The sequence below is a fragment of the Pongo abelii genome, chromosome 11 (genome assembly GCF_028885655.2).
Source record: "Pongo abelii isolate AG06213 chromosome 11, NHGRI_mPonAbe1-v2.0_pri, whole genome shotgun sequence".
NCBI classification, from domain to species: domain Eukaryota; kingdom Metazoa; phylum Chordata; class Mammalia; order Primates; family Hominidae; genus Pongo; species Pongo abelii.
The window spans coordinates 80,028,900-80,056,083 of NC_071996.2; the positions used below are offsets into that span (position 1 = coordinate 80,028,900).

Genomic DNA, 27,184 nt, shown 5'->3' on the forward strand with positions numbered 1-27,184 from the left:
AGACTTACCTTTGACTTGCACATTACATAGAAATAAACTTATTTCTGATGGTTAGATCTGCAAGGTGGCTTGTAAAAAAGCCTATCTAATCCATAATGTACTGGAAATGGTATTATTTTGACCACACCTAATCATTTATAACATTTTTTTTTCTGACAAAAATACATCTACAGCCCTAGGTCAGTATGCAAGGGACAAATACTTCTCGCATATTTTTCTTCTCCATACCCCAGTGTGGGTTATAACAGTAGTATGAGAAAGGTAAGGTTGATATCTCCAGGCACCAATAACTTAAACTCTACAACTGTGCTATCAAATATAGTCACCATGATCCACATAAGGCCATTTAAGTTTAAATTAATTAATTAAAATTAAAAATTCAGCTTCTCAGTTATCCTAGCCACATTTCAAGTGCTCATAGTCACATATAACTAGCAGTGACAGTACAGATACAGAACATTCCCATCATCTTGGAAAGCGCTCTTCTATGAGGTAACTTTGTACATTAAATATTAGCTAGGCATTTTCCCTTCCTTCCTTCCTTCCTTCTTTCTTTCCCTTTTCTTTTCTTTTTTTTGACAGGGTCTCACTCTGTTGCCCAGGATGGAGTGCAGTGGCACAGTCTCAGCTCACTGGAACCTCCATTAGCTAGGCATTTTCACATGGGGGAAAAGAGGAAAACAGTTCCTATGGGGACTGTGGCTCAGTGTCTCTCCCCAGATTTAAAGTGACAAGTCATTTATAAATTAAGTATAAGTCTCAGATTCTTACGTGGGATATGAACTCTGTCTTCATGGAGTTTATGGCCTATTGGGAGAAACAGACATGAGTAAATGAAAAGTTAATTAACATATAAAGGCAATATATGATAAATGATAAGCAAGAGGATAAATTCTCAGGGAAAGAATAGATTTAAGAGACACAGAGGATAATGTACTGTTGATGTACTTAATATAAAAGGCAAAAGAGGAAAAGGCTGAAAATAACCCTGAGGTTGATGGAACAGGATGACAGTGGCACCTTGGTGGACTACAGGGAAGCATAAAAGGGAGGGGAAAATAAGCTCAGTTTCTACCCCATTCAAAGAAGCACATGGAGAATCAGGGGATTACATTATTGCAAAAACAAAAAATGACCTACTGTATCAAAGGCTACAGGACATCTCAATTCAATAACTGATAGGTCCAGACAGCTGTTATCATATTTCTCGGCAACAACTTCATCAGTGACATCTGAGATTGGATTCTAAAGATACAGGAGGAAGTAAAACATGAGGAAATGGAGGTAATGCCTAGATGAACTGAGGGGATAGTATGCACGAATAATTCTTGGCTCATTAATTATTGGATTGAGCCACCTCCATCTATCTGTTTTGGAGACTGCTTTATCAGGTCAGAGGAGATGAGTGTGGCTTTCTTCAGATTGTGCAAGACAAAAAGAACACCATTAGAATTATGTACATGACACTGGAAGGCAAAGTGGGTTTTAAAATTTTAAAATAAGAGACAACTCCTCTAATTGACAATGAAATCAAGTAAAGGAAAGGAAGCTAGGATTTTTCTTCTGTTACCAAACATGTAGGAGCATATAGCCACTTTTCTGGTCATCAGCTGAATACTGAAAATGTCAATCAGGTACAACTTCTTTGTGGTGAGGGTAGGCAACAAAGTAGCAAAAGCCAGAAACTATTGGCTTGCAGGCTTTGATATTTAATTATACAAGATCAACTAAAGATTCTCTTTTTTCAGTTATAAATACCTAGGAAAGTGCTATATGTGTTTCATGTTCTTGCACCTCATGAATGAGGTCGTGACAGCTGTGGTGGCAATCTCTGAAATTCTTCCCAGAACTCAATCCTTAAGAACCGGGAGTATAGTTTATAACTAAAGTGAAAATTTATTTTAGAAAGTTCAATTTTAGAATCTATAAAATAAAAAACAAAAACCCCAAGCCTATATAAGTAATTTTAACATACAATGTTAATGTCCCCAAACTCTAATGGTGGAATAAGGACAATAACATGAAGTATATGGTATTTGAGATAAAATATAGCTATTTAAGAAAAGCTTCTTATTCTCCTTGAGCCTTCATCTATAAAATAAGGATAATAAAGCTTGTGTCATTGTGTTGCTGCAAAGATTGATTAAATAGATATGTATAAGATGCCTAGGTTATGGCCATTTTTTATATTTAACAAATTCCTAATTCTTTCTTGTTTCTACAACTGTACTAAATTATTTTAATAGCTGTGAAAGTATTTTACCATATTGACTAACCATTTCTCTGTTGCTAGACATTTGGACTGTTTTCAATGGTTTGGCATCTCTTTGTATACGAATTTCAAAGGACATTAGGACCTCCTGTAAAGGCCAAGTAATATATATTTTGGGGCTTGTGGGACCACATAAGGTCTCTGTTGCATATTCTTTTAAAAAATTTCTTGTTTTCTTTTAACAACCCTTCTCAAATACAAAAACCATTAGCATGAGGGCTGTGCAAAAACAGGCCACAGACTAGAGCTGGCCCTCCAACAGCAATTTGCTTAGCCCTTAATTGACAGTTTTTAACCAGTCTGGGCCTCTTTGGAAGTTCACTCTAAAGGCATAACCTCAATTTTAGAAGCTGGCAACACCCAAGAGAGCAATTGTTAGTCTCTAGTCCCACGGATGTGATGTTCTTCAGATTCCTCTGCCAATATTTTTCTTGTTAGGAAAGCATGATGTGAAAGTGGTAACAGGATGGAGAATGACAATGGCCAGTGTATGTGAGTTTTTGTCTAAGCTAATTCTTATGCAAGACACTGGCTGAAAAACAGGTGAGGAGCACTTTTCACCTGCTATCTTCCAGAAATGAATTCAATCTGTAAATAACTGAGATATCTTCACAGCTCTTGGGTAATTTTTATCCGTAGCAATAAGAAACTTTGTCTCTATTAGAGTTAGGAAGGGGTTAGGATCCAGTAATGAATGAAATGAGAACTTAAGTTGCAACTCAGTTTCTGTACTTACTTGTGATCTAGCATTAAACACAGCGTCAGGCACGAAATAGGTGGTGAGAAATAAGAAAATGATAGAGCTATTTGCTCTAATGGTTAGAGGCAAAGATGGTCAGCTTTGAGTTTACTTTGGTGACCCCACAGGGAGGACAAGCACAAGTGGTGGAACATTAGAATCTCTTTCAGGAAAAGGATGCCGCTGGATCCATCAGGTCCAGTAGCACTGCCCACTTCTCCTGCTCCAAGGCATCTGCCCTCGAAAGCCCCCAGGCCACACCCAAGGACACCACCCAGGGTTCTAGGACACCTCGAGGGCGGACGTGGTTTGGCTCTCGGTCCAGCTGGACCGGGCTGGGCCAACCTGGAGTCAGCTCGAACTCACCTGCTTGGCAGGTGCGCGCTTCCCGAGGCGTGACAGGGGAGCGCCGGCGCGGTGGGTGGGGGGCAGAGAATATGAAGCTCCAGACGCATGGCACCCGCCGCCAAGTCGCCGCGGTGGCTGCCGGGATGCGCCGCAGCGAATGGTCGCGCCGGGCGCCGCTCTGAGTGACCTTTCACCCGCGCCCAGCGGTTCCGGGCGGCAGCACAAGGCGGTAGCCATGGCGGAGGCGGCGGCTGCTGCAGCGGGTGGGACTAGCTCGGGCGCGGGCGCGAGCTACGGATCTGCAGCGGACCGGGACCGGGACCCGGACCGCGCCGGGCGGAGGCTGCGGGTTCTCTCTGGCCATCTGCTGGGCCGGCGCCGGGAGGCTCTGAGTACCAATGAGTGCAAAGCGCGGAGAGCCGCGTCGGCGGCCACGGCGGCGCCCACGGCCACTCCCGCCGCGCAGGAGTCGGGCACCATCCCAAAGAAGCGGTGAGTAGCGGTCTGTGGAAGGAGTTAGCGTCGAGGGACCAGGCCGGGCCTGTGCTGCAGGAGGGAACAGGCGAGATGGGAAGGGAAGTGACACGGGTGGGCGGAAGGCATCCCGGTCCCTGAAAGTAGGGACCCACCTCTCTTTCGAGAGAGTGGACTAGACCCTGGATTCTGTCAGGAAGGGGGCGGGATGGGATGGTGGATTTTGGTCACTATGTGAGGGTAACAGGCTCGAAGAACTCTCATTGGAGAAGGGTTTAAAGGGTTCCTTTTTCCTGAGTTTTTAGTGCCAGGAATTCATTTTTTATCTTGAATTAATACTTTTGGTGCTGAGGTCTTGGAATGGGTAGCAGAGGTTCTATTTTGCTCCGAGGAGATATAAGTTTGTACTAGATAATAGATCATAGGAATCTCTCTCGTTCGCGAAGGCCTGCTGTGGGGGAAACTGGTGGTGCCCTGGAAAAAGGTGCTGACTGGTTTCTGTGGGGTAAGTTCCGCTTGCTTGGGAGCAAGATGTGTTGACTTTAAGGGAGGAAACCGATGAATGGTAAGAAGCCATAAACTGCAAACACTAGCTAGTGGTTTAAGGTGTGGTGGTATAGCTACTGAGCTCTGTGTAACCAGAAGCTAAAAGACAGGAGTCTACCGATGAGGGATGTTTGTAAGAGATCTTGACTTTCGATTTTTTTGGAGAAATCTTTTTTTTTTTTTTTTTTTTTTTTTTGTATTTTTAGTAGAGACAGGGTTTCACCGTGTTAGCCAGGATGGTCTCGATCTCCTTAATCTCTGACGAAGGCTATTAGGAGAAGCTATTTTCTGACATGTGGCTTTGTCCCCGTGGATAAACCGAGAGTGAAAAAAATAGGTAGCTAATGTTTAAAGTGTACTTTTAAGTGTGCCAAAGTTTGTGCTAAATCCTTTGTATCCTCCCAAGCTATGAGGTATGTGCGATTTTCTCCCATTTTACAGAGGAATAAATTAAGTCTGCTGGAGGCTTAGCAGATATGCTGTGTGACAGGTTAGAATTCGAAAACACATCAAATTGACTTCATGGCCAAGTTCCTAAGCTATACTGGCTTCTGATGAATTAATTCAACATACATGAGTCTTTACAAAATGCACGCTGTACCAGCAATACAGAAATTTAAAAATACAGTATTTACTCTTAAGGAATAGCTTAGTAGGTAAAATTGTAATACAGCCTTATAAGAAACTTAACTGGGAACTATACCACCTGGTCATTTAACCCAGTTTTGGGTTTGTGTTTGTTAGTGCAAAGATGTTCCAAAGTAAAGATTGTCTGAGTAAATTGTGGATGTTTGCATTACTGATAGTTTGCCAAAGGGGGAAATTGTTCTTGGCATACAAACAGTATGTTCATAGGTAAAGAAGTGAAAGACAAATTAGGGAACTGCTGAGACTTAAGTGTAGTAGGAGAGGGTGAGAATGACAGGGGACGAAGACTGGAGAGGTGAATCTTGTTTACAGGATTTTACATGGGGCAATACATGATTAGATTTACCTTTGATAAAGGTCACACTGGGAGCAAATTGAGGACAGTTGAGCATTTTGGCAATATAATGGCTGGGAACATAGACCTGGATTTCAATTTCCACTACACGGTTACAGCTGTATGATCTTGGGCAAATCACTTAACCTCTCAGAGTTTCAGTCCCCGTCATTTGTAAAAACGGGAACAGTAATCCTGTTTCGCAGTGTTGCTGTGAGAATTGAAAAAAATAGAGTTAAATGATCAAGTGTTTAGTGTAATGCCTGTTACATAACCTTTCAAAGAACGGTAGCTGCAATTTTCACTGTGTCTAAAGGCAGAGAGACTAGGAGACTATTATCCCAGGGAGAAATGCTGGGATTCTGAACTAAGGCATATTATTGGGAGTAGGCAACTTAATTGAGAAAATGCTAGGAGGTAAATTTTCCATAACTTGGTTACTGAGTGGTGGGGAGGGGAGGAATAAAGGATTTCATCTCGTCTCCTGGCTTCACTTGAGGTTATATTATTAATAGCTGTCATTGGGTTTAAAATTTTCTAAATGATTTCATGTACATTTATGTCTACTCATTTGTATGCATATATGTGATTGTACATTTTATGCAGATTCACACTCTTAGAACCAAGTAAGGAGGGCAGATTTTCCTTATGGTTAGATTTAATGGCTTGGTTTACAGCATTCAGAGAAAAAATAGTAATGTTTGTAAGGCACACCAAGATGATGGATGAGTCTTCCTATGGTTGAAGGTGACTGGTCAGGGATGCCCTGTGTGGCTGCTCCAAGGACTGAACCCATTTGTTGCATAGGTTACAGCTGGTGGGAAGCTCTCGTCTTTGGTTCAGGGTTACATGGCTAGTGGTAAAATCTAGTCCTGTACTGGTACTTTGAGATTTTTATCAAAATATGAGGGAATACAGAAACTTGTATTAGATGACACATCAAAAGCTTCCACAGAGGGTGATATACTTGATAGATTATTCATGAGGAACCCAAGTCTCCCTTCTACTTCCTGCTTAGCTGGGCCTGCAGTTGCCGCTACAGAATCCAGCCTAAAGGGAAGATAAATGTTAGGGGAAGAAGGAACCACAGTATATATCTAATAAGGTGTGAGTATGCCTATATGTCAATTATTTTGGAATAATTTTGTGATTTGTGTATTATTCCTTCCCTTTTGTTACTTTGGATGATGGCATTGCTTGTAATTGTTTTATCACATGGTTGTTTTATCACATGGTTGGTTATATCACATGGCCTGGAGTAGTGACTTCTTGAAATGCCATATTTTCATTCCTGTTACAGAATAGTCATGCATATGTTTCAACATTTATAGAGTAGTTGCTTTATGAAGGTTCTGTCCTAGGCATTGGAGGTAAAGAGATGAATAAGTAGTCTTCAGCCTCAAAGAGTTCACAATCTAGGAAGTGAGAGACACAGTGCAGTTTGATTAGAGCCACTGTAGATACAGGTACAAATGTAGCACAAAGGAAAGACTGACTTACTCTATATGGGGGCGGGAGGATGGGGGTGGTCAGAGGAAGCTTTCTGGAGAAGGTTTTAGAATGTGGATGGTATTTTGAGAGTTTATATTCCAGGCAAAGGGAACAGCCTATGGCAAAGCAAGGGGGTATGAAAGTGCATATCGTATTTACATAACTAGATGATTTAGTACTGATAGAGGTGAGAATAAAATGAAAGGAGGGCAGTGGCAGGTCATGGAGGTCTTTGGCTTGTGGGTTATCGGTTCATTCGTTCATGCATTCATTCATGCTTATACAATATAGCAGTGAACAAAAACTCTGCCCTATGGAACTTATATTCTAGCTGGAGTATAGTATGTCAGGTAGTGATAAATATAAAGAAAAATGAAGCAGCTGAAGGGGCTAGGTGATAGAGAACCCTTCAAGGAATTAAGCTGGGAAGAGACATGATCAGATTGGGTTTGGGTTTGGGTTTGAGAGAAGTCACTCCAGCTACAGTGTTAAGAATCGATTGGAGAACGGTAAGGATGGACATAGATCAGTTAGAGGAGATCAGTTAGAGGAGGCTGTTGTAACACAATAGGTGAGAAATAATGAAGAATTAAACTAAAATGATGGCAATGAGAATAGGGAGGAAATGATGTGTGTGAGAGTTTTAGAAGTTCATTAGGTGACACCATTAAAGTTTAATCACACTTTAAAACTATGTAACTAAATTAATGCCACAGGAGTTTGGAGACTGAATGACAATAGAAAAGGGATGACACAGTCCAGAGGAATGTGGACATTTCAGAGGGCTGACCAAACAAAACCTGTTGTTTACTTATCACATGGTCTCCTATGAAGTCGGCACCAGTTACTTCTTTTTCTTTTCTTTTTTTTTTTGCTATGGAGTCTTGCTCTGTCTCCCAGGCTAGAGTGCAGTGGCGCGATCTCAGCTCACTGCAACTTCCTGCCTCCTGGGTTCAAGCGATTCTCCTGCCTCAGCCTCCCGAGTAGCTGGGATTACAGACGCCCGCCACTGTGCCCGGCTAAGTTTTGTATTTTTAGTAGAGATGGGGTTTCACCATCTTGGCCAGGCTGGTCTCGAACCCCTGACCTAGTGATCCACCCACCTCAGACTCTCAAAGTGCTGGGATTACAGGCATGAGCCACCACGTCTGGCCGGCTCCAATTACTTCTATCCCAGAACATATGTTCTCATTATTTGAAGTTGCTGAGCAGAGTATTGAAGTGACAGTTTACTCTTGGATCCTCCCTTTTTCCTTAAGTGCGTGTTACCCATGTACAGTTTTTCTTTTGACCTTGCTTCTAAGTGCAATTTTAGATCCTTAAAAATCATAGTAAATGTCAATTACATATGTGACACTTTTATGTCTTGGTTTTGGATTTTTTTCAGTTTTTTTTTTTAAGGCTCTTGTGATCTTACGAAAAAGAGAAGAAAAAATCCAATGTTAACTTTCACTCCTCCACACTGCTAACCTCTTTCCTAGTTATAACTTTGGCTCCAACCTCATTGTAGTTTGCATTAGTCAGAACTGCTCAATGGCAGTTTTTACAGAGATTATAAATGTTCAGGTCAAAAGAATGATTAAGAACGCCACTAATTGTTTAGTTTACTTGCTTATAATGTCACTTACAAATGCCATTTTAATAAAAAGCAGTATATTAAGGTCGGACATGGTGACTCACACCCCATAATCCCAGCACTTTGGGAGGCCAAGGCAGGCAAATCACTTGAGCCCAGGAGTTCAAGACCAGCCTGGGTAAGATGGTGAGACCCCATCTCTACAAAAATACAAAAAAAATTAGCCGTGTGTGGTGGCACGGGCCTGTGGTTTCAACTGCTTGGGAGGCTGAGGCGGGAGGATTGTTTTGAGCCTGGGAGGCAGAGGTTGCAGTGAGCTGAGATTGCGTCATTGTACTCCAGGCTGGACGACAGGGCGAGACTGTGTCTCAAAAAACAAAACAAAACAAAAAAGTATTATTTAACATCTGCCGGAAGCTTTGGTAGATATTTTCCAGAAGGAATACAGCTGAGTTAACCTCTTGTAAATATTTCCCAAGAGGGTATCCTGAAGCCTGTAAGAGCTGATACAGTTCCTCAGCAAAGGTTATTTGCACAAGTGACCTGGCTTAAAACTTAACATCGTTTGGCAAAATTCGAGCTTATTTTGGTAGTTATGTTGAATGAAATATTTACCCTATTTTGAGTTCCTAGCTAGGAATTCTAGTGATAGTAGTAATAGGAGTTTTAATTGAGTAAGTCCTAATATGACAGGATCCATGCTAAAGCTTATGTACATTATGTCGTTTAAATCTCACACAACAGCTCTGAAAAATGAGTGATACTATATGTACGTTACAGTTGAGGAACTAGAGGCTTAGAGAAGTTAATTTATCTAAGGCCTTGCATTTATGAAATGAAAGAGATGGCATTTCAACTGTGTTCTTGCTCCAGAGTCCATATTCTTTCCTCTATGCTGGATTACCACATCTGATGTTCCCGGGGAGATATTATCTACTTACTATTCTTCAAGTTGCTGTCTTTGTCATGCCAAGTTTCAAAGCTTTTGTGATTAAATAGATCATGATCAAATACTTTGTCATATAGTTAAGAAGGCATTAGTTTATGTTGTACTTACTGAATAAATTATAAAACATCATTCTGTCAAAATGAAATTCATAGTAAGAAAATGTAATGGGTGGTTTAAAAAGATAAACCAGACAGTTTACTTTTGTGAGTGAATTTTGCCATTTGACTTGTGGAAGAAGACAGTGTTTGGAATGAAAGGGAATTAGGAAGAATGTGGAAGACCCAAGATCAGAGAAGAAAGGAGGAAAAGAGAATAGGTCATGGAGGGTTTACTGCCTAGTTGCAAACTGTCTTTGGACTGTGAATGAACAGGAAACTGAAGATTTAATCGCTGTGGTTATTTGTTAATATGCTTCTCTAGATTGCATTTTAAGATGGACCAGACCTTCTCTACATAGACTTTTTTATGTTGGAAAGTTACTATAGAGCCATCTACCCTTGTGGTCATTTAATAAAAATACCTGAGAATAAATTAAGTGATCTGTTTTTAGGCTGCAGAGAAATGGATTGCTGTTGTAGTCAGATGAGATACTTTATGGAACACTTTAAAAGCAAGTGCTAAGCAAATATTACTCCTTTTGATTTTATTTACTTATTATTAAGAAGATAACTTCTGCTGTTAATCCAATTAGTATGTTAATTTCAACCCTAAACCAAATCAAAGGATCATGACTAGAGTCTACCCTTGTAGCATAAAGTATTAATAGCCCTCTGCCTATTAGTGCTCTCTTTATTTGTTGGGTCTTGGGGGTGATATTTTGTCATATCCTTGTCCCAACATCTGAGCTCAGAATCAACTGAGAGATAAGACACAGGATACAGACAGACAGGTAAAAGCGTTAGCTTTGTTACTGATAATGCTGGTTGGAGATCGTGGCTTAGATCTGTACTACCTAATATTTACCCTGAATTAGACTCCATCACAGGCAGTGTACCACAGAAGGCCTCCTCTGCAGGTGTAGAGCCTAACACATGCTACCGAAACAGTAAACAGAGAGCTTACAGCATAATTAAATTTTGCGGAATGAGCACATCTATTTTATCTGTATTTAGATTAAGAAACAGCATTACCAGTACTCTAGGAAGCCCTCTTCGTGCTCATCCCAGTGGCTCCTTCCACCACGATAACCACTACCTTGACTTCTAACATATAGATTTGCCTGTTTGAACTTCATATAAATGGAATCATACAGTGTGTACTTTTTTGTGTTTGGCTTCTTTCCTTCAGAGTATTATGTTTGTGATATTCCTTCATGTTGCATCTAGTCACATTTTGTTTATCCTCATTGATGAATAGTATTCCATTGGGTAGATATATACCACAATTTATCCATTCTGTTATTGATGAACATTTAGGTGGTGGTTACTTTTGGTTCAAATAATTACTTGTTTTAATATAAAGTGCATATCAAACTAGTGTTTTTATAGATATTACTGCATAGGAAGAGGTTAAAGTAATTAAAATAGTGTTTAAAAATTAATATATTTACTTTTCTTAAGTACATCAATTGTCTGAGGTAATAAACAGAATGCTCCCAGGTACTAAATCATTTTTATATTAAATTAAATTGGATTTTTAAACAAAGTGACCTTGCAGTGTTCACATATTATTTATGAGCTTATAAGATTTCAGCTTAAAATCATAAGTCCAACTCTATTACTCAATTACACATTTTAAATTTGAGTTACAAGTCAGTCATTCTTACAGACTAGATTCTCTTAAGTTTTGTAAATATATAAAATATCAATTTTTTTGTATAGTTTTCTTAAAAACATTAACATCTGTCTTTGGTTCTCTTAAGCATTTGTATATTTAATTCTGGATCTTTCAGTAGTTGAAATATGCTTACTCATTGAAAAAAACTGCTACCATTCCAGTAACTGCAGTTACTTTTGATGAGAGAGTTTTGCCTCCTGGGTGAGATTCGGAGGGGTAGATATCATCTTGTCATTCACTAAGAAAACTGTTATATGATTGCATATAACATTTGTTCTTGCCAGCATGTTTGAAATTACTAATCAGAGATTTGGCCAGGATGCTGACCAGATTCTTGTTGTTGACCTCAGTGGGACTCTCCAAATTCTATTTATAGTTGCTGTGTCAGAGACCTCATCCTATAAGCAGGGGAATGCTCAGGTATCCCAGGACCTTAGAATCAAGTAATGTGAACTATTTAATTTGCTATAATCACAGAAGTTCGCATTTCCAACTCAGATTGATTACCTAGTTGGGTTTTACATTTTTTCTAAAGGTGCTTGAACTAACTGTATAGGAATCCAGCCTAAGGAATATTAAAATGACACCTACTTGAATTCTCTTATCACTTTAGTCACATATACTGTGGAGCGGATATTTTGCTGTCAACTCAAATTTTGTAGGTCAACACTATCCAGTAGAGCTTTCTGTGATAGAAATGTTCTGTAATCTGCGTTATCCAGTATCATAGCCACTATGGAGCTGACTTTTAAATTTTGTTTAATTTTAATTTAAATAGGCACATGTGGCTAGTGATATACCGTACTGGCCAGTACAGGTGTAGGTGGAAACCTAACTCATTATCTTCTTTCTCATTCTCTAGAACTTATTTATCTGGGCTTTCTCATATCTCGTAGTGTTAACACTAGTCCCGCAGTCACATCCTTCAATCCCTATCTTGAACTTCTTTTCGTTCTTTTAAGATCGAACTTTCTTTTGAATTTATTCAAATTAATAATTAATTCTGCAGTCACTCTGCTGCTCTCATACATGTTTGTGTCATCTGATCCTCACAACTGCCCATTTCACAGATTAGGAACTGAAATTCCTAGATACTTGCCAGAAAAATTTATTAGTCAGTTTCTAGCTACTGAGTGGTAAAGCTTAAATTTGAATCTAGATTTTTTAATTTTAATTTTTTTTTTTTTGAGACAGAGTCTCGCCCTGTTGCCCAGGCTGGTGTGCAGTGGCACGATCTCGGCTCACTGCAGCCTCCACCTCCCAAGTTCAAGTGATTCTCCTGCTTCAGCCTCTCATGTAGCTGAGATTACAGGTGCACAGCACCATGCCTGACTAATTTTTGTATTTTTAGTAGAGATGGGGTTTCACTCTGTTGGACCATGCTGGTCTTGAACTCCTGACCTCAGGTGATCTGTCCGCCTTGGCCTCCCAAAGTGCTGGGATTACAGGTGTGAGCCACCGTACCTGGCTGATTCCAGATTTTTTAAAAATCTCAAGTCTAGAGCTTTTTCCTTGATATTATATTGATATCACCCAGCCCTGTTCATTTTTTCCTTCACAATCTTTCACATTCATTTTGTGCATTAAACAAGTATTTATTGGTTACTTATGTTCTAAGCACTTGGGCTATGTCAGTGAACAAAATGGAGAAAGATTTTTATTTTCTTGGAACTTACATTCCAATGGGTGAAATGGATAATTAAACATAGTAAATAAGTAAATTATTAAGTACATTAGAAGGTGATAAGTACTGTAGAAAAAAGAAAAAGTAGAGAGGGTAAGGAAGTAGGGTTCAAATTTTAAGAAGGATGTCAATGAAAAGATGACATTTGAGCAGATATTTAAAGGAGATGAGTTTAGTCATATGGATATCCAGGCAAATGAGTGTTCTAGGCAGAGGAATAGTATGTGCAAATATCCTAAGAGGAAATGCACATGTGGCATATCAGGAAAGCCACAAGGAGACTGGTGTAGCTGGACTCAATTCATATCCCCTCACCTCTAACAGCTGTTTAAAATATGTAGCTTTTAAACTTCAGCTTCTGATTTACCTAGCTCTTCTACTGTTCTAGGCAGGGTCTGTTATTCATGCCACATTTTTCAGCTTTTACACCTTTTATTGTGCCATTGTCTGGAAGACGTTTGCTTGTTGATTGATACCATGTTTCAGAGTCTCTTGTGTGGGAATCTTTTCTTTTTACTTTTGAGAATTGGAGAAGCATTGATCTATCTCCTGTTACCTTTTCCCCACAATTTCTTAGGTTATGAAGAGTAACTTTAAAACATACGGTTAAGTGCTAAGTGTCATAGGATATAATATGTAGGTCTAGAGCCTTGAATTCATTTAAATCACCTAGGTACTCTCCAGCTACCTCACCCATTTGAAACGTCTACTGGCTGGCCGCGGTGGCTCGCGCCTGTAATCCCAGCACTTTGGGAGGCTGAGGTGGGTGGATTATCTGAGGTTAGGAGTTCAAGACCAGCCTGACTAACATGGTGAAACCCTGTATCTACTAAAAATACAAAAATTAGCAGGGCGTGGTGGTGCACGCCTGTAGTCCCAGCTATTCTGGAGGCTGAGGCAGGAGAGTCACTCGAACCTGGGAGGTGGAGGTTGCAGTGAGCCAAGATCATGCCACTGCACTCAAGCCTGGGTGACAGAGCAAGACTCTGTCTCAAAAAAGGAGAAAAAAGAAAAAAAGAAACTTCTTCTACCCAGGTTTGCAATTATTTTGTGTCTTCCGTATGCTAAGCACTGGGGAGGATTATTGACACATGGTTTTTGCCTACTGGGACATGTAGGTCTACTAAGGAAGACTGATGTGTCTTCTATTACTGCAAGATGTAAGGTATAGGAAAGGAATGGTGACTAATACAACAATGGAAGGGCAATTTTATATCAAACAAACCTAGTCTAGAAGGATTGGAAGAGTATTGTTCTATGTCAAGATGTTATGCAAAAATTCTTAAATCTGTGGGTGAAAATATTGATGAGAGAGAGCATTTGGATGAGAACAGAATCAGAAGAATTAGGGTAGGAAAATCTGGGCAATGTAATAACGTTTATAAAACTGGTGTGGCAGTTTGCTCTAGTAATGATGGTCTTTCAGCCATCTGGATAGTGTTTAGAAGTGTCATTCTGCTAGGAGCTGGATGTCTGGCAGTTACTTTACAGTTATGAAGAAAATGGAAAATAATTTTGTTATTCTGAAATGTTATGCATTTTGTTGCAGAAAAAAGTAGAAAATAATAATCAAAATGAAGACTAACATTAAGAGATAACCGCTATAGCACATTGGCTTAGATCCTTTCAGACATAAGAATATGTGTGTAAGGTCACGCCATAATAATGTCTTGAAATTACCATTTTTCACTCACTGTCTTGTGTATACCTTTCCTTATCAAGAAATAATAATGTGTAAAATCGTTTTCAGTGACTCAGGAAGTATTGTATTATATGTAGGTACCATTTATCTGACGAGGACGGTGTTATATTTGTTTCCAGTGTTTCTCTATTATAGAGAATGCTGTGGTAAGCTTTTTACAATTAAATCCTTAATAATTTCCTTAAGGCACATTTTTAAAAAAGGGCCTTAATGAGTCAAAGAGCATTGGAATACGTCATTCACTGATCTCATTGGGCATGGACAGAAATAAGGAACGATTGCTTGTTTGGACTTAATTCTGACCAGTAATAAAAAATTGAAAATCATCGGAATCTTTGGAGAAAGACTACATCATATTTGAGCAGGTTTGTATCTTCTAATTTAGGGAAGCAGCTTTCCAGAAATTTAGATAAAAGGAAATTAGATGTTCTAGCCTGAGTCTCTAAAGGGGAAAACAAAACATGACCACAGGGAGCCTAAGGAATAGTGCTTAACCCTGCCTGGGTCTATGGGGGTAATGAGAAGGAGGGAGAGCTAAGACAACTGGCCTAGATGTATCAACTTAAACCACTTATTGCTATCAGTAAATAATGTACATTCCGTGCTTATTCAGATGGCTCCTATTTACTGTTCAGGCAAATCTTGTTATATGGGGTGATGTAATTTAAGGATTATGGTGTCAGCAGTTTTCATTCCCTGCTGCCCCCCTCAACATTTTGCATGTATTTAAACATGTTGCAGAATTGAACTTCACAATACTCATTAGTGTACCATCCACCTAGATTCTACTGTTACCATGTTACTGTGCTTATCACATATCCATTAATCCATTCTTTTTTTCCACCTAATATTAATCTATTTTGTTTTGATGCATTTTAAAGTAAATTGGTAGTTTCATTTTTGAAGTTAAATCTCCTTCAGAAAGGTTCTGCTTTTTTCTTTTATATCAGTTGGCTTTGATTTCCAGATAGTATTTGTTTTGCCTTCACAAATTATTTCTGGCTTCACAACTATTAGACTGCTATTCTAATTTTGATTTTATTTCCAAGTTCATACCTGCCATCTGCCATTATTTTCAGAAGGTACATTCTAGTTTGCCATGCCTGCACTCAGATTTTATACAATTGGTAACTTAAAAAAATTCTCATATTTTGGTATGTATACTAATTAGGGATATTTGTTATAAGTATTAATCTGAGCTAGGTTAAAGCAGAAAAGGGAAATTTATTCTAAGAGTACAGGGGTGCCAAAGAACCCAAGGGTAAGAATGGAGCTTGGCCTCAGGATGGAATTAGAGCCAAGAACCAGAAAGCCATCAGGTTTCTTGCTAGTATCACTTCTTGCTACTATTTGCTGCAGCCTTCTCTAAGTGGATCAGCTTTTTCTGCTCTTCTGTCCAAATGGTAAAATATGGCTGCCCCACTCCTCCAGGAATTCAGCCAATAGCAGAGAATAATTGAACCCCTTGTTTCCAATCCTGGGTTACATGTTTACATTGCTGCAATCAGTTATTGCCTGGAAGGAAGTAGTGGTAGTCATAGGACATAGGTAGCTGCCCAGGCAGCTAAATGAGCTGAACCAACTCTGGTTATCATGCATTTAAAGATGATACAACCAGATTATCTGCTCATTGTTTTTGATGATTCCTTCTCTATAATCTTGCTCCATGAGTTATTCTATTGATTTTCCTTGAGTCATCAATCTTTTTCTCTTTGTTGATTTTTCCTGCTGCTTAAAAGCATGCTCAGATAACGTTTTGAAATTTTCCACACATATCACTCTTTTGAAAAGTCCTTAACAGCCATGAATAACCTAATTATAAAACTTTTAGCCTCTTAACCAATTCCGGTACCTGGTAGATGTTCTTATCTCTTCTTAGCTTCCATATTATTGCACTATTCTGTTTTTTTTTTTCCCGCCTTCCTGTCTTTCTGACCATGGTTTTGCTGACTTCCTTCTCTTCCTAAGCTTAAAAACCCCTAAGATTAATTTTTAGTCGTTTCTTCTGCATTTGCTTCCTTAATCATTTCATCTACTTGAACTGTAATAGCTTTTACCACTGTTGGGGGAACTTTTAAGTTATTATCTCTAACTCTCAACTCTCATTTTTACATTTTTAATTATTGTGTATTTCTATCTGAGTATCTTGCTGGTTTATCCAACTCAGCATTCATGTATAAGGTCATTATTTTAGTCTCCAATCTCAGTCCTCCACTGTTTCTCTTCACTTCCGCCATTATTTAGACACCCAAGTCCAACAACACCTGAGTCATGAGTTCTTGCTGAGCTCCATCCCCCATCCCTTATTTGGTTCATTGACAAATCAGATGGACTCCAAGTCAGATGGACTCTATTATCGACTCTCAAGACACTTTGCTTTTCTCTCATTGCCACCAGCCTAGATGAAATCTTAATTGTCTCACATCTAGCCTGGTCTCCCTTTCTTTTGTTTCCTGCCTTTAAATGATTCTTCATTCTATTACCAGACCAATCTTTGTTCAGGGAAAGTGTCAGTACTTGCTGCCTGCTTGTGCTGTGCTACATTCTAACATTGCAAAAATGATTGACAGTCAGTGGAGATATATAGATAGATATATAAAAGATATGATGTAGCTGTAGTCATTGTATACAGAAGAAAGAGCCATAAATTCTTGAAGAAGATAGGAAAAGGCTTTATAGAAGTGACTTTTAGACTGGTTGCCTCCAGGGAGAGAAGGGCATTTTAGACAGGGGATATATGCAGGAAGACATAAGAGGGCATGGTGTGTATAAGGAATTGTCATAACTTAATGTGTCTGGGAACAGCTGTTAAAGAAGGTGAAAATGTAGAGTGGTGCTGTGTTTAAGAATTGGGATTTCATCCACATTGGAGAGTCAACAAAGTTTTAAAGTACACACTGCTAGATTTTGACTTTTGGTAGAAGCAATGAAGATGGAAAATACTGTTTTGATTCTATTGTTCTCTATTGATTATTGAAGTAATAACACTCAATCTCTTATTTGGCATTCAAGGCTTTCAGCTGTTCTGTATGACTTCTTGAATGTGCTTTATGCTTCAGCCAATTTTATGCTGCTTATTAGATGGGAAAATCCTTGTGCTTTCTTCCTCTGTTTGACTATTGAAATTTTACCATCTTCCAAAGAAGGGAAAGTTTAAATGCCTCCACAATGAAGGGTTCTTTCAGCTAGAGATGAACACCACTGAGCTCTTGTAATAATCTGTACTCCTTGTGTGGCCATCATTGAGTATACTGAAATGTTTGCTTCCTAGTTAGGAGTGTTGGAGCCAGACAGTCATAGTTTAAATCCTAGCTGCATCATGTACTGTTCATGTGACTGGGGACAAGTTACTGAATCTTTCTGGACCAGTTTTTTCATGTTTTAAATAGGGGTAATGACACCTACATCACAGGATTAAAGTGAGAAGGAAATAAGATAATGATTGTAAAGCCCTTAGCTTTACAATGTTATGCAATACTATCATTATTGCAGTAAACTACATAGAAAGGAGTAATAAGAATAGAGTGCTAAAATAGCTTCTATATTAGACCATTTTTGCATTGCTATAAAGAAATACCCGAGACTGGATAATTTATAAAGAGGTTTAATTAATTTACGGTTCTGCAGACTGTTCAGAAAACATAACTCTGGCATCAGCTTCTGGGAAGACCTCAGGAAGCTTACAATCATGGCAGAAGATGAAGTGGGAGCAGGCACTTCACATAGCAAAAGCAGGAGCAAGAGTTGAGGTTGGGTGTGGGAGGGGGAAGTGCCACACATTTCTAAATGACCGGTTCTCATGAGAACTCACTGTTGTAAAGACAGCACCAAACCTTGAGGGATCTGCCCCCATGACCCAAACACTTCCCACCAGGCCCCACCTCCAGCCCTGGGGACTACAATTTAACATGATATTTGGGCAGGGACAAATATTCAAACTATATTGGTATCTGAGGATGGAAGCACAGCAAGAAGTAGGAGGTACTCAGTGGCAGTAATGACATTTTAATAGAGAAAACAAATTTCCTTTTTTTTAAAAAAAAAAAAAAGAGATGGGGTTTTGCTTTGTTACCCAGGTTGGAGTGTGGTGGTGTGATCATAGCTCACTGTAACCTTGAACTCCTGGGCTCAAGAACCATTGCCCTGAGTAGCTGGGACTATAGGTATGTGCCACCATGCCTGGTTATTAAAAAATTTGGAGCAGGGTCTCGAAGTGTTGCCCAGGCTGGTCTTGAACTCCTGGCCTCAGGTGATTCTCCCACCTCAGTCTCCTGAGTCTCTGGGATTATAGGCACAAGCCACTGTGCCTGGCGAGAAAATAAATTTCTAGTAAATGTCACCTTATGCATTAGGAAGGCAGGGAAGAACCCAAAAAGTGTAGAGCATCAGCAGTTTCTCGTACTGTGTTTTAGGCTGATTGTCAGTATCACACACGTGATGTTTGGTCATTCTTGTGCTATTTCTGGTTTGAAATTCTTCTCCGTGACTCTTAGTAGTCATGGCTCACCATTGCTTGCTTCTATGTGATATGTGGCCTTGGTGGCCACACATTGGAATTTGAATAAATATATTCTTGTGCTAAAGGAAAGTTATTTGATAAATAATTGTTTTAATTTTTATACTTTTTAAGACTTTTATAAACATGTATGAACTAGACAAAGTTCCATAGTGGATCAAACTTCCTAAAATTTGCATAGGAAAATATGATCTCTGTATAGCCCTCATTTCCCCTTCCAGATAGTCCTTTGTAAGATTTGGGTATAGATTTATGCCACCTCCTCTGTCATGTAATCATATTTCCATTTCCTGTTATCTCTGTCTCCTACATGGTGAGTGCTGCCACTTTGCCCTCTTGCTGCCCATTGTTTTCTTGTGGAATTCTACTCAGGGCCATCCTCTCCTATAGTGAAGTGAATTTAAAGTTTTTCCTTTCTGTTTCTCTCCCTCAATTCCAGTCTCCTGATTTTGGTAAGGTTTGGGTGAGAGCAACTTAATTGTAAACCATTTACATTAAAGCTTTGTATTCCTTTGTGGCTATTCAACAGATGAGGCTTCTATTCTTAACTTTTTCTCATGTCTTAAGGTAATGCTTACCCATGTGTGGTCTGTGGATGACCCTCATCAGAATTTTCTGAGGGTGCTAGAAATTTTAATCATGGGCTGGGTCTAGGGTGGCATCCAAGGACTCTGCTTTTAAAGTAAGTACCCAAGGTGATGTTTATACTCCCAGAAAGTTTGAGAACCTCTGTTGTTGTGATTGGGTCCTGCTTTTAATGCTTTCTTCTCTTCCCCCAAACTTTATGGGGTTCATTTTTTCCATGGGTTTGCCGGAAGCAAAGATAGCAATCCCAACTACCTGTCACTTAAAGTAGAAGGGGCTACTGCTGATTTTTTTTTTATCATTATTTTAAGTAAAACAAACCAAAAAAACCCCAACTACTGTTTTTTTTTTTCTTTTTCTTTTTTCTCACAATTGCAAGATTTAAGAGTGAAAACAGAGCCCATACAATGGGAGGAGACCCAAGGGGGGTTGCCACCCCCGGCTCGAATACTTGGAGTTTATATCCCAATCATTGTCCCTCCGCCTGTGCTCTCAGGTGATATATGATTTGACTATTTTTTTTTTACCTCCTGCTTTAGCCTAATTTGTATTTTAGTGAGCCCTCTTTACTATCTGATTGGTTGGGTGTGAGCTGAATTACAAGCCCCGTGTTTAAAGGTGGGTGCGGTCACCTTCCCAGCTGGGCTTAGGAATTCTTAGTCAGCCTAGGAAATCCAGCTAGTCTTGTCTCTCAGTCTTGGCTTTCAACAGGAAAACTCAAGTGCTGTTGGGGAGGTTGGCCGATGACCACTCTTAACTGCTTCCTGCTGAATTGGGGCATAGTAGGGGTCGTGCAGTTCAGATTTCCTCGGGAGGGGTGCCTTCGATCTCATCAACATTGGAGCGTGGGCTAGTAGGCCGGTCCAGGGGTCCGCAGTAGATCTTAGTCATGGACTGCATCAGGGGCTCCATTTGAAGAACCATTTATAGTTTTACACCTTCGATTCTGGAAGAGACAAACTTAACAAGGAGGTTAAAGATACAGGGATTGAAATGTATGGCCTGCAGTGCAGGGGATTATTTCTTTGGCACACTTCACAGGCCCTGACTATCTGCTTGATAGTTTTTAAAAGGCCTGATCCAGTAAATAATGATTTGGCCATCTGATGGGTGCTATCAATGCCTAAATGAAAGGTTTGGTGAAGGGTTTTAAGTAATTTCCATTAGTTAGCTGCAGGCAAAAGTATTTTTCCTTCTTCAGTGGCTAGCCATCCTGAGGGGAGGAAACTTTTCCTCGTGAGGGTCCCCATTCTGTTTCTCCTGCCGAGTACTGCAGCTTGGTTTCCCGTAGGGGATTACTCCATACTAGGGGTCCTTCTATAAGCATTTCTAATGGAGGGTCCTGCCTTGCTGCTCTTTTGGCTTCAATATTCACTTGGCGGTTCACTTCTATTTCCCTTTCCTTTCCTTTCTGATGACCCTGGCAGCGTAAGACTGCCACCTCTTTAGGTTTCTGTACAGCCAATAATAATCTCCTAAAGGCTTCCTGATGTTTGATAGGTGTTCCCTCGGAAGTTAGGAATTCCCTTTCTCTCCATATTGCTGCGTGGGCATGGAGGACTAGGTAAGCATACCTAGAGTCTGTATATATATTTACCCTTTTTCCTTCTCCTAATTCTAGTGTATAATGGCCCCTCCTTTTGCTAGGATGTCTCTCCCTAACAAAGGAGTGGGGCTTTCAGGCATAATTAGAAAGGCATGTGAAAAGAGTAAAGTTCCCCAGTCACAGCTTAGTGGCTGGGAGAAGTATTTAGTGACTGCCTGTCATAGGACCCCTCAGATAATGACAGATCTGGAGGACAGTTGTCCAGGACAGGGAGAGTAAGTCTGAGAAGGCCACACCAGTGTCCAGGAGACAGTTAACCTCCTGGCCCTCAATGGTCAAGCATACCCGGGGCTCTGTGAGGGTGACGGCATGGGCTGGCGCTTACCCCGGGCACCCTCAGTCCTGCTGCTGGATCATCTGGTTAGTGGCTTCTGACTCAGAGATCCTTCATCCCCTGGGGCAGTGGGCCTTCTAGTGATTCCCTTGACATAAGGGGCATGGACGAGGGGGCAGTTTATTTCTATTCGGACAATCTTTTTTAAAGTGTCCTTGTAGGCCGCACTGGAAGCAAGCCCTATTAGGCATTCAACTTGCCCAGCCTGTCCGTGTTCCAGAGCCTCAAAGTCTGCTTACCTGAGGGCCATGACTAAAGCAGTGACCTTTTTCTTAACTTGTTTGTCCCTTTCCGCCTGCTCTTCCTGATCTCTATTACAAAAAACCCGAGGTTGCCAAGTTCAATAGGGTTTCTAAGTTTTGCTGCAGGCCTAAGGCGGACTTTTGAAGTTTTTTCTAATGTCTGCAACTGACTGAATAATAAACTTATCCTTTAAGATTAGTTGGCCTTCAATAGAGTCAGGTGACAGAGAGGTATGCTTCCTCAGTGCCTCCCTTAGTCTCTCCAGAAACGCGGTAGGATTTTCTTCCTTTCCCTGTGTTATAGTGGACATCATTGAATAATTTATAGGCTTCTTCCTAGTTTTCCTTAGTCCTTCTAGCACGCAAGTTAGTAAATGTCTGCGGCACCAATCTCCATGTTCTGATTCTGCGTCCCAGTGAGGGTCTACACTGGGAACTGCCTGCTGGCCTGTGGGGAATTGTTCTTTCCTCTGTTGTCATCCTATCATTGACCTGCCTGAGATACCAGAGATCGCCAAACTCTTAGGTTGCAGTTATGGTGGCACTTTTCTCATTTGGGGTTAGTGTCTGATCTAGCAGTAACATTATATTTCTCCATGTCAGATCAAAGGATTGTCCTAACCCTTGTAAAACATCAATATAGCCATCAGGGTTATCTGATAATTTACCTAGGTCTATTTTAATTTGTCTCTCTCTCTCTCTGTCTTTCCTCTCCTTGACTTACTCAATTTGCTTTTATCCTGTTCTATTATGTTGTTGTAGACCCATAGTACTGGGTCATCAGTTCTAAGGCCCTGGCCAAGGAGCCAAGGCTTGGAGATTGTATTGCAGAGGGGTAAGCTGGGTAGAAATTGGGAGAGGAGAGCATCTTACACAATGGGAGAGCAATCCTCCTAGCCATTTACAAACTTGGGGCCCTGGCAAGTTGGTGGGGAATGGGTCCCACATAACTGTCGAGAGCTGTATGCCTAAATTGGGAGGGACACGAGGGACAAGACTCCCTGGGTTCATAGCCTAGATGCCTAAGGACACAACATAGAGCTTCATTAGATCCCTTTGGAGATACAACTTGCTCTAATACGTGGGAGAGGAAATGAAGGTCTGAACCATTAGTATCTAGGAGGCAGGGATTGGAGGAAGTAGATTCAGAGGTAAGGAGAATTTTGGGGCTACACTTTCTAGAAAGTCATGGTCAGGACCCAGGAGGTATGGGTCAGAAGGAAAGGTAGGGTGCACGCATGGGCGACTGTTGAGTAGAGACTTCTGGCTGTGCTGTGATCTCAACTGGCTAACGCCGGGAGTTCGGGACGACAGCTTTCTGCCTCTAGTTGGCCCTTGGCTTCCCCAGGAAAATTGAAAGTGGAAGCTGGTTCCAGGCAGATCAATGCTCCCAACCCAGAAGGGTTGGGGGTTATTAGAAAGCCTTTTCCCAGACAGCCTCACACCTGAGTCTTAAGTCTGGCAGCCACGCTAATCGTTTTTTTAACTGGCCGACAGGTACCCCGTATTCTGATTCTAAGGAAGGATAGGATAGAATAGCAAGCGAAAGTGGTCCAATATTACTCACCGCTTTGGAGAGTCCCTTCGTGGTTGCCAAAATGTTACCAGGGTGTCCTTGCTCCTAGAGCTCCCAAGATGTTGGCGGGCCACTTCCAAGATGGCGGCAAGCCTCTTGTTCTCTGACCTGGGGTTCTTGGCCTCACGGATTCCAAGGAATGGAATCTTGGGCCATGCAGTGAGTGTTATAGCTCTATTAGAAGCCATGGGTCATGGAGGAGAACCGTGGAACCCAGCGACTAGTGTTTAGCTCGATTAGGATGAACCCGGGCACTTAGCTGTGCAGGAACAATGGCAAGCTCGATCAGGAGTGGCAATAGGTGCCTTGCTGGATCAGGAGCACAGTGGACACCCTGCTGGATCTGGAGGGGTGGAAGTCAGCGTCAGCGGTGGGTCTGCGATGGCGGCAAACAGCAGTGGTGGATGGCAAGTGAAAGCACAGCTGGAGCCATAACAAACACAGACCAGAAGAGTATGCAGTTGCAAGATTTAATAGAGTGAAAACAGAGCTCCCATACAATGGGAGGGGACCCAAAGGGGGTTGCCCAACAATTACGGTTTACAACAAGAATACTGTGTAAATCAAGCCGGTATGGATTTCAGTCTTGGTATTTTTAGGTTCATGCCAAGGGTATTGTTGGTCTGTCCCCAAAGGACAGCTGGGGAAGGGAACTTAGGCTTGGTTTCAATGCTAAAATAGCATGTAGATTTTTGGAGACATTTGTATTTTCTTTGTCTGTGTTCAGTTTTGTAGTTTCTACAGAAATGCAAGGCTCTACCAGAAATGGCTTTGGTCACTTATGGGTTGGTCAGTATAATAAGCTTGTGATACAATTCCTTTTTTAATTACTAACAAGCATGGAGTGAGCAATGAGAGTGAATTGGCATTTTCCCACTTGGTGGTAGAGAAAGTCTGGGGTTGTTTGCCAAAATTGCCATATTGGTTAGATTACAAGTGGACAGTGAAGGGAAAGATCATGAAATTTAAAGTACAGTCCAGGGAACACAAGAGTCCAAGTGAAGGACATATCCTTTTCTCTTTGTCCTTTGCTATGACAACCTCCTGATGCAGATTTGGATTGTTTTCCTCATTACATAGACCAACACCTGAGGGTAAAGGGTAGGATGGTTGTTTCTTTCCAGGCTTTCAGAATGGCAGGTACCAAGCTTGTGTGAGTGGATATGTGGGTACACACCTGCCCTTACCACAAAATATTTGTAACGTATACTACTAAATGTATGAATGACTAATAGTGTATATTTCCATTTTCAAATGCATCATTCAAACAGTAACGAGTTTCTAATTGGTAGATTATGGTGTAGTGTGTGAGAGAAGTGTGGGAGTAAAGAATGGCACCCCAAGAACCTGAAGTGATTAGTGACTGCCCAGAGTATTCTGTCAATGTGTGGTAAAGCTGGCCTTGCCTTATTTGCCCTTCTTGCCCCCCGCCCCTTTCCTGTGCCTCTGTTTAGAATTTTTCCCCTTTATACCTGTATATTACTTTTTCTTTCACTCATTTATTCATGATAAATGTAGTAGGAATTGGACCTTTGGGACGTAGTTTTTGAGCCTTGAATTCAAGTTTTAAAGGTTTCTTTCTTTTCTTTTTTTTGAGACAGGACCTCACTCTGTCACCCAGGCTGGAGTGCAGTGGCAATCATGGCTCACTGCAACCTTGAACTCTTGAGCTCAAGGGATCCTTCTGCCTTGGCCTTGTAGTAGCTGGGATTACAGGCTTGCACCACCACACCTGGCTTTTATTTTATTTTATTTTTGAGAATTGGGAGTCCCACTGTATTGCCCAGGCTTATTTTGAACTTCAAGGCTCAAGTTATCCTCCCACCTTGGCCTCCCAAAGTGGTGGGATTACAGGTCATTGTCCTTGGCCATAAAAAGTTTTTTAGAGCGCTAGTTTCTTGTGGACTATAAAAAGTTGACTGTAGGTAGTTAAATGTATATTTGGTTTACCATATAGTTGAAGCTGTTTAATTCATAATGGAATTCTATCATTCAAAAAAATTTGTAGCTATTGCTAAGAAGCCCAATAGATTTTATAATAAACCATCATGAAAGTTCTGCGTATATGTGGAAGAAAGAATTATTTTCTCAGAACAGAGAGAAACTGCACTGAGATTCAAAGGCTGAGCAACATATTTGCCTCAGGTTCAGAGAGTTGTGGTAACGTACATTTTTAATATATGGTATTTGTGTGAGGCCTCTAATTTTCCTCCATCTCTGATTACTAATGTCATCTGCCTATCCCATGGGTGCCTGTGAAGGATCTTGTGTGTGTGTGTGTGTGTGTGTATAATGTATATAATATACATATATGATGAATGTATTATAAATAATATATCTGGATATATTATATATAATATTTTGTGTTTTGTGAAATATGCAGTGTTATTTAGTGTGTATATTTTTAATTCCCTTAAATGCTGTTTTACTATGGATTTTATTGTTTCTCCTTTGTGTTTACCACTGTTTTAAACATTTCATCATGTTTCTATATGCATATCTATTCAACTTACTGCTTTTGATTGCTGCATTAATATTTGATGGAATGCATTTTCCACATTACTTATCTGCTTCTCTAGTGATGCCTTCAGCTACTCTTACAAACAATGCTCCAGGGACTATATCAAATGTGTTCCCTTATGGAATTGTATATGGATTTCCTATGCAATATATACGCAGGAATTGTATAGTTGGGTCATAGAATTGGCATTACCTATGAAAGCTTAGTATATGATTGCTCTGTGGAGTGGCTTACCAGTATGCATGTGGGTTCCTTTTCTTCATGTTCTTGTTAACAGCTTTGTGTGTTCTCAAATCTCATATTTAAGCCACTTTGCATTATCACACTGCTAAGAATTATCACATTGATTAATAACTTATTATATCACAGGGTCACATTTTTATTCTGGCAACTAGAGCTGAAAAACTTACAATGGGGATATTGAGGGAAGATTGAAATTCTTGTTGAAGTTTAAAGTATTGCATGATAATGTGCAAGAAGGCTCACTGTCTAGAGGACACAGATTATACCTTGTTGACCCATCTAGAAACATGATCTTATCAGAGTCCTCGAGTTGATTACATTTAGGTAGTCTGACTGCCCTCACCAGTTACCAAAGTTAATTAACAAGCCAATAAACTAATTCATGATGAAAAGTAAAATTATAGATCCTTTTGGCCATTTCACTTGTCCTTTTTTTTTTCTCTCTAGGAAATCACAATATTATCAGATGAAGGTAGCTTTGTGAGTTTTATATCAGGGCAAGAGGAAATATTGATCTGAAGAGTGAAGCATCTTTTATTAGAATTTTGATTATTGGAATTTTATCAGAAAAACTTTTTAAAAAAGTTATTAGATAGCTGAACTTTTACAGTTGTTAACCCAGAATGAAAGTAGCCAAAATCGTTTTTTCCTTTTCCTTATTTTCTAGTGAAAAATCTTATGATTATTATGATTAGAAATAGCAATGTAGAAACCATGCATATGTATCAGGATGCTTGCAGTTTATTACTAGTAGAGGAATAGTAATGTGACAATGTCTGTAAACAGAGACTTTAAAGTGAAAATTTCCCATTTTAAGAATAAAGAAACTCTTTATGGTTTTTATAATAGTAAGGCTAAATCTAAATATTTCACCTAAAGATTGTATAATAACAGCCCTGGAAAATGCAAAATACTGAATATGTACATCATGTACATATCATGGGAGAATACTGCCACCTTGTGCATATAGGATGCTATTTTATGCCTCCATTTTCTTTTGTTACACCAGCTAATACTGTGCT

General features: G+C 40.1%; 1 protein-coding gene across 2 annotated transcripts in view; it reads left to right on the forward strand.

Annotated features, from left to right (window-relative positions):
• The first annotated feature begins 3,495 nt into the window (after nt 1–3,495).
• Nucleotides 3,496–27,184, forward strand: part of AGPS (alkylglycerone phosphate synthase) — a 150,947-nt gene continuing 127,258 nt past the window's right edge. Inside the window, exon 1 of one of the 2 annotated variants that reach the window (XM_024243500.3) lies at nt 3,496–3,851. In XM_024243500.3, coding sequence (XP_024099268.3) covers nt 3,517–3,851 — 335 coding nt within the window. In that variant the 5' untranslated portion in view covers nt 3,496–3,516. Of the gene's footprint in view, nt 3,852–3,872; nt 4,339–27,184 lie in introns of those variants that run through there. The other variant, XM_024243499.3, reaches the window with a different exon arrangement.